The 9,128-nt window shown below is 38.6% G+C and overlaps 1 protein-coding gene across 1 annotated transcript; it reads left to right on the forward strand.

Annotated features, from left to right (window-relative positions):
- LOC111904399 (G-type lectin S-receptor-like serine/threonine-protein kinase LECRK3) lies at positions 1-3,435 on the forward strand. The gene has a single exon (XM_023900171.3). It carries the CDS (start codon positions 214-216, stop codon positions 2,599-2,601), a length of 2,388 nt encoding a protein of 795 aa, XP_023755939.1. The 5' UTR covers positions 1-213; the 3' UTR covers positions 2,602-3,435.
- Positions 3,436-9,128: the final 5,693 nt, after the last annotated feature.

A 9,128-nucleotide genomic window follows, 5' to 3' on the forward strand; every position in this document is an offset into this window, starting at 1 on the left:
AAAAAAAAAAAAGCTGTCTACGCCATAGGAAGAATATTGTCCTTACAACTGTTACAAGTCCTTCATTTTGAAACATTTATTTTGATTTATAAACTACCTAATTATATTTTACTAATAGATATTTTTAAATGCTAGATATCTGCTTAAAAAATGTACCCACTGCCCCTATCCTTTTTCTATAAAACCGGGCGAACTATACCTTTATTACCATAAATGGCGACTTCTCGTTCTGATCATCTAGCCAGCTATATTTCCTTTGTCTTCACCATTTTCCTTACCTTCAATATAGCGAAAGCCCAATCCAACGTAACACGAGGTTCCTCTTTAAGGCCTACAGGTGCGACCACCTCATGGTTGTCGCCATCGCAACTATACGCCTTTGGTTTCTACCCACAGACTGGTGGCTACGCCGTCGGTATTTATATTGCCGGAATTGCAGAAAGAACTGTGGTATGGACGGCTAGACGCGACACCCTTCCACTCTCCAATAATTCTACTTTGACTTTCACAACCGATGGAAGGCTCGTGATCGTGGACCAAACACAAGACCAACAGATCAGTATCTATAGTTCCGGCAGTGCTTCTATTGCTTCCATGCAAGATTCCGGCAACTTTTTGCTCTATGGTTCCGACCGGAGGACGATATTATGGCAAAGCTTTGACCACCCTACTGATACCCTTTTGGTTGGACAGCGTCTTGTACCCGGTCAAGATTTAATTTCTTGTGTCTCGGAGACTGACTACTCCATTGGGATTTTCAAGCTCAGTATGCAATCCGATGGGCACCTTGTCCTATACCCGAATTCAGGGTTTCCAAATGGGCCTACCACTGCATACTGGGGGTCTGGAACCTTCGACAAGGGACCTAACGTGACACTGAATCTTGATTCTGGTGGCTTTCTGTACTTGTTGCAAAATTCAACTTTTTATATCATGAATCTAACGCAAGAAGGCTATTCTACAGAAGATGCAATCTATCGCATGAAAATTGACGTCGACGGCATCTTTCGAATTTATTTTCATAATTTAAGTAGCACGAGCCATAATGAATCAGTCATATATGAATTTTCTACAGACAAGTGTATTGGGCGGGGACTTTGTGGCGTAAACGCGTATTGTGATGTCATGAACGACGCTGCGAGATGCAGATGTTTACCAGGATTTGATTTTGTAAAACCTGGGTCTTGGTCTTCAGGTTGCAAAAGATATTACACAGCAGAAACCTGCAAAATTCCTGAAGGAGATAAAGGTAACTTTTCTCAGATGACAAGGTTGCCTAATAATACGCAATGGGAAGATGCGGCATATGCTCTCCCAAAAGCATCAAACCAAGAAGAGTGTTCACTTGCTTGTATGAATGACTGCAAATGCGAGGCGGCGCTGTTCACACCACCTGAGAGTTGCAGGGTGCAGAGGCTCCCTATAAGATACATTCGAGTAGGAGATAGTGAGTCAAATGTCGGATTGATTAAAGTATACGTGGCTTCTGTAAATAACGGATCGGATCCAACTAATTATCCATCAGACCAGGTCAGGAAAGTGCGACAAGTGAAATTCTTGGTTATAGGGGTTTCACTTGTCTCAGTTGCAGTACTCGTTTTGCTACTTTCTGGAGTAATCATGTGGAGATCTCACGTTTGGGCATACAAAAAGATTTCTGAGCATGTAAATGTTCAATTGTTCGAGGATGTTGGGCTCCGGGCATTTTCATATGCAGAGCTAGAGAGAATGACAAATGGTTTTAAAGAAGAATTGGGTAGAGGATCATTTGGAATAGTGTACAAAGGAATAATAGAGAGCCACATGAAGATGGTGGCTGTGAAGAAATTGAAGAAAGAGTTGGCACAAGAAGGGGAAAGAGAGTTTCAAACTGAAATGAAAGTGATTGGGAGAACTTATCATCGTAATCTAACAAGGCTGCTAGGTTATTGCTGTGATGGTCCCGAAAGGCTCCTCGTTTTGGAGTACATGACCAGAGGATCACTTGCGGATGTATTATTTCATTACAAAGAAAGCAAGCCATGTTGGACAGAGAGAATTAGGATTGCTTTAGACATTGCCCATGGCATCTTCTACTTACATGAAGAATGTGAAACACCCATAATTCACTGTGATATCAAGCCTCAAAATATCCTCATGGACGAGTATGGATGTGCCAAGATTTCCGACTTTGGATTGGCAAAACTACTCGAACATGACCAAACTAAAACATCCACCTTGATAAGAGGAACAAGGGGTTATGTTGCGCCTGAATGGCACAAGAAGCTCCCCATAACAGTTAAAGTGGATGTGTATAGTTTTGGAATTGTTCTTTTCGAGATTTTATGTTGTCGAAGGAAGCTTGACAACGACCTTCCTTATGAGGAAGCTATTCTCGAAGAATGGGTCTACGAATGTTATAAAGCAAATGAATTAGGAAAACTAGTTAATGATGAGGATGTAGATAGAAGCTCACTAGACCGGATGATCAAGATAGGCCTTTGGTGCATTCAAGAGGATCCGTCCCTCCGCCCCTCTATGAAGAGAGTGGTGTTGATGCTTGAAGGGACTGTCAAAATCCCAATACCTCCCAAACCTACTTCATTCTTGAGTATCATTTAGTGTGCACTTTCATTATCTTTTCACTACAACAATAACCGGCAATAGCAGCGAGGCCTTTAGCAGCGACAAAAAAGAAAGGCGTTTTTTGTCGCTGCTAAAAGTCCCCGTCGCCGCTAAATGTTTATTTTGGCGATCCATGTCATTTCAATTTCATCCGTCGATTTAAGAGATGATCCTACGACTAGGATGACATAAGAAATCCGGCATTGTTTTCCCTCCGGTGTGTCGCTGCTAAAGAGTGCACGTCGCCGCTAAAGGCTTATTTTGGCGATCCGTGTCATTTCAATCTCATCTGTCGATTTAAGAGATGATCCAACGACGTAGAAAACTCTGTGTTGTTTTCCCTCCCATGTGTCGCCGCTAAAGACCGTCGACAATAAAACCCCTCTCTTCATTTTTCTGTGTTCTCCCTTCTTTCTCACCATTATCGTCGACCTCATCGGAATTTGACAAAGAACTTTGCAATTTCACCCATCTTTGCTCCATTTTTCTCCATTTCCTTTTCCTTTTCACTTCTCTTTATTAAATTTCTAGCATTGATGTGTATTTATATGTGTATTTTGTGTTTGTAGAGATGGATGTGTATTTGTATGTATATGTGTATTTTGAATGTATTTTATGTGTAATGACCCAATTTTCACGTCTAAAAATTTCATTTTTGATTAAGTGATTTGCAAGACATTTGTAACAAAATATCAACAGATCATATAAAAACATGTCTTGAGTCTGAAAACTAAATCGTAAAACATAATAATATCAGAGTACAGTTCCCAGAATAACTCATAGTGCGGAAAACAATGTGTGTGTATGATGTGCCGCTACCGTGCCAGCTCCTTCCCCTTTGCTGAAGAGGTACATGAAACCAAAACTATAAACTGTAAGCACGAAGCTTAGTGAGTTCTCACATCGTACCACATACCATACAATCACATCACATACATACTGTCGGGCAATTCTGGGGTGCCCAACCTACCCGGTACGACCATTCTGGGGTGCCGACCTACCCATGCGGCCATTCTGGGGTGCCATCCTACCAATGTCAAGCCATTCTAGGGTGCTGACCTGCCCATGCGGCCATTCTGGGGTGCCGTCCTACCCATTTCAAGTCATTCTGGGGTGCTGACCTGTCCGTTGGTCCTAACAACCGACCCTCGGGGACTATTCCACTCCCTACTGCTACTATCACATATATCATAACATAAGCATATTATTAGACATAGATGGGGTGTCTGAACTACCCTTCGGTCCTAACAACCGAACTCTACTATTATCACATATAACATATCATGCCAGCATATAACATATCCGGTAGTAGCAAACCTAGATGATATCACAAAGACAATTATCTAACATATAACTCCTAGCGGTAGGCCGGCATTGTGGCCGTAGACCCACCGTTACTGGAAGGTAACTCACCTCGTAGTAGTTGCTGAACTGTGCAGGAATCCTCTGACTGTTGCCGTTGCTGCTCCGGAAATCCTATGGCTATAATTCCTACAAAACACTTAGTCATACACTGCTAACAGTTCTTAGGGTAAAATGACCATTTTACCCCTGACCAAGTCAAAGTCAAAGTCAACTTCCAGTTGACCTGACTCGTTGAGTCCCTATCCTTCCATTTGTCCTTATACCCGTCTTTACTCGTCGAGTTAGGCGATGACTCGACGAGTTTTCCTTCTAAATGATCATCGACTGAATCCTCATCCGACTCGCCGATTTGTAAGAACTACTCGTCGAGTTCATCATCAACTGGTACACAGGTCTTGCCCTTGACTCGCCGAGTTGTATGAACAACTCGTTGAGTTCATCTTCATCCTTAGAAGATTACCTTGGACTCGCCGAGTCCTTTCATGCACTCGCCGAGTCCCATGAACTTCCAGAACAAAGGCTTAGTCTAGATCGTTGGGTCACTCCCCGGGACCCTCCCTAAAACGTTTCCTCACTCACTGGGTCCTTTTGACCCTCAACTGATACGGGACAGAAACCTTGGACTCGCCGAGTCCAAGAATGGACTCGTCGAGTTAGTCACATCCACTCACTAAATCTTCGATTTCTGATGTACAACCCTTGATAAAAAGATAGATCTATGCTTCTACAATCGATCTAGCACGTAAAGTTACAACCTTTACATGCTTGCATGGGACTTTGAGCTCAATAGGTCCTAAAACAAGCTCTTACAATGCATGGGGCCCTCTTTGAGTGCAAAAGCCACTCGTTTCTGCCTTGTAACCCCTCTAAGGAACCAGATCCGAAACATCAACCCCAAACCATGCTTGCAATCATGGTTGGTGACCAAAATGGCTTAGAAAAAGCCCTAAAACTCCACAAAATGGGATCTATCAAAAGAGCAAACAAGGTATAGACTTTATACCTTCTGTAGACTGCAAATGATGCTCAAAGTCGGATCCCTCTAGCCTCCTCTTGATCCTTCAAGCTTTTCCTTCCTTCCTTGGATCACAAAAGCACCAAAATCAGTCCAAATGCCTTAGATTGCTTCAATAACGGCTAGGGTTTGCTATGGGGGTTTTCTGAGAGCAAATGGGACGAAGGAGGCCGAGTTAAGGTGTTTAAATAGGGTGCAAACCCTCAGATTAGGGTTTTTGTCAAGACAGGTCCTACTTGCCGAGTCTGGGACCCGACTCGTCGAGTCCACAACTTAAACTCCGCGTCTCATCCCGCTTCTACTCGGCGAGTTGGTGCTTCAACTCGCCGAGTCCAAGGCCAAAATGCAAAATATTTAAAAGAAGGGAATACGTACCAAGAACCAGGTGCTACATTATGTATGTATATGTTTTTTTGTATGTACAATCCTATGTATATATGTATATTTATGTATGTGTATGTGTATTATGTATGTGCATGTATTTTCGTATGTAAAAGTGTATTATATATATATATATATATATATATATATATATATATATATATGTATGTATTTTCATATGTATATGTGAATTTTGTATGTGTATTATGTATGTATATGTGTATTTGTATGAATAGAAATAAATAGTGATAGCAGTGACGCCTTTAGTGGTGACGGAGAGCATTAGCGGCGATGCAACTTTAGCGGCGACGTATGGAGCATCAGCAACAACCAATGGAGCATCAGCGACGAGCCAACAACGACGCCCCTTTAGCGGCGACATGTCGCCGCTAATACCTTTAGCGAATACATGTTGGACCTTTCGCGGCGACGCCTGTCGCTAGTAATACTCTTATTTCTTGTAGTGTTTTTGGATGATTTTTGTATGGCATTTACAATCTTTTGGATGACTTTTAATTTTATGTTATGGATTTAAATGTTATGTTATGTTATGATTTGGATGAATTTTAAATTTGATATTGTGGAAATAAATGTTTTTAATTTATAATTTATAGGTTACATATGGATATGGATGGTGAAATTTTAGCTTTCTTTTTATTATCATGGTATTGGTTGATGTCGGCCCGACGAAGGCAAAGATATATTGAAAGAATAAAAGATAATGATTCAGATAAAAGCGGGCATGAATATACTCAAGAATTGCTACACAGAACTTCTACACAATGTCATGATATGATGTGTCTTTCACGCGAGGCCTTTGTATTGCTATGCAATCATTTTACTCAAAAAAAATTGGTTGCAAGCTAGTAAGACATTAAGCATTGAAGAAAAGATAGCTATATTTTTACATGTTATAGCACATAATCAATGCTTCCGAGTGGTTAAAAGAAGATTTCAACACTCCACACAAACAATTCATAAATGTTTTCATGAGGTCTATATTGCAATGATCTCTTTTGCTAAAGAAATTATAGTGCCGATAACTTCTAGTGCGACTGCAAATACCTCAGAACGCCATAAAAGGCTAAAAGCTATATTTCCCGGAGCAATAGGTGCGTTAGATAGTACTCTTGTACATGCAGTTGTGCTCGCTGATCAACAAACTCGTTATAGGGGAAGAGGAAAAGGTGAGTGTTATCAAAATGTATTGGGAATTTGTGATTTCGATATGATATTCACCTTTGTATGGGCTGGATGGGAGGGCATAGCACATGATTCACGAGTTTTGAAAGAAATTGCATTTAATCCGACTTCCGGATTTCCATTTCCTCCACCAGGTTTATATTCTTTCTATACCTTTTATTATTATCTATATTGTTTATATAATATGCATCACGCTCACCTTTACTGATAAATATTACCTTTGTGACACTGCATATACCAACACTCGTGGATTTATGACTCCATATCGCAATACGAGGTATTGGTTAACCGATTTTCGACGACGAAAGGCGTTAACTAAGGAAGAAAGATTCAATCATGCTCATGCACAACTCAGAAATGTTATAGAGCGCACTTATGGTGTATTGAAGGCAAGATTCCCAATCTTAAAACTAATGGCTACTTATCTGTTTGCAGTTCGACGAGACATAGTCATTGCTTGTATCGCAGTATATAATTTTATAAGGAAATATAATATTCAAGATGACTTATTTACATGCTTTGAAGAGAACAATGTGGTTACTCCTAATACGAAAGATGGAGGAAATGAGGGCATAGAATGGGGTTCGGAAGGAGTTGAATATATGAGTACTTTGCGTAACCAGATTGCAAATCAACTGTTTTCAAATGGTTCAAGTTAAGTTTTTATGCAAATTTTTTTGGTTTGTTTCAATTTTAGGATCTTTCTATTTGTAATTTCAATGAAATCTGTTTAATTTGAATTTTTTATGACATTTTCTACTTTTTTATAATCAGTCAGCAATTTTATTTAAATATCTTATAGAAAATAATACAGTTTATCCAACACAAAACAAAAAAGGGTAAAATGGTAATTTTTATCAGTCAGCACAGCCAGTCAGATCCATAATCAAACAAGACGATTTTAGTCGGAGGCAGATGCAGTCAGAGCTAGACCAGTCAGTGCCTGACTCAATCATATCTAACTCAGTCAGCAACTATCAAACAGCCCCTAAGATCATCAATTATGTTTCACACGTTTTTGCCTTCTTACCACAATATAGACAAACTATATATGGATTCACCAAGTAAGTTAAATGGAAGAAATTATAACCATTGGAGCATCCAAATGTGGGTACAGAGTCATCAGACCTATAAAGTTTTGTTGAAAATGGATTGAACAAACCAGCAAATCAAAAGGACCTAACTTCACCACAAACCTCTGAAATCCTTGAAAACAAAAGGATGCGTGGGATACATTGCATAAGAGTTACAAACGCGATGAAAATGTGATAGCCTATTAAGATTGGAAAAACTAAGATGCTAGTTTGATAACTTAAGAATGAGAGATTAGGAATCATTAGAATAATTCTCTAACCAAATGATCCTTATATAACAAACCAAATGATAGTAAATGGTTAAGAAATTGAAGATAAAAGAATTTTTGAAAAACAACTCAAAAACCTCACTATAAGATTTGAGCAAGGTTAATTTTAAAAATTGCAAGAAACATGATTATTAGCGACGACATGCGTCTCCTCAAAAGAGTGTGCATGTCGCCGCTAAAGCTATTAGCGGCGACCTGTCGCTGCAAAAAGGTCGCCACTATTGTCTCGTTGCAAATGCTTAACTTGTCGCCGCTAATGTTATCGGTTGCCGCTAATACTTATGTGTTATCACTAAAGGCGCCCCCTAAAATATATTTTATTTATTTATTTATTTAACGTTAAAATTATAAGAAACAATATAACATGCATAAAAACTACTACAAAACTTAATTTTGTAAAAATATTAATCCATACACAACCGGTCCAAAATATTCATTCAAACAAAGTGCAATATATCCAAAATATTAACTCAAAAAAAAAACATTTTATAAAATCTTAAAAAAGTTGCTACTCGTCCTCATCACTCCCATCGTTTCCTTCGTTACGATTTCGTGGCAGCAATGAACGAAATCAGTCTTCCAGTGTCGTAGAACAGGCGGGTCCTTTAGTATTATTTGCAGCATTTCCAACTACAAAGAAAACAAAATATATTACCAACATATCATATAAGCATCGTACTTTCCAAAAAATACCAAAATAAGAAATACCAACATATCAAACTATAACCAACATGTCATTATAGCATTCTACTTTCCAAATACACTTAACCATACATCATACACAATATTGCATATACATTATAACATTGTACTTTTTTTTCATTTTTCCATTATAGCATTTTACTTTCCAAAAAATTACCAAACTACAAAATACCAACATATCAAACTATAACCAAACTACATGATACACAATATTGTATATACATTATAACATTGTATTTTTTTTTCATTTTTCCATTATAACATTGTACTTTCCAAAATTACAAAAATATAAAATACCAACATATCATTATAGCATTCTAGTTTCCATTATAGCATTGTATTATATACTAAACAAACAATTACCAACATATCATTATAGCATCTTTTTTTTTTTTTTGTTTTTCCGTTATAGCATTTTACTTTTCAACTTAAACTAACAAATACCTGTGATTGTGGTGGTTGTTGTTTCATTGTTTGTTCCTGGTCGTACATAGA

The sequence above is a fragment of the Lactuca sativa genome, chromosome 8, assembly GCF_002870075.4.
Source record: "Lactuca sativa cultivar Salinas chromosome 8, Lsat_Salinas_v11, whole genome shotgun sequence".
Taxonomy (NCBI): domain Eukaryota; kingdom Viridiplantae; phylum Streptophyta; class Magnoliopsida; order Asterales; family Asteraceae; genus Lactuca; species Lactuca sativa.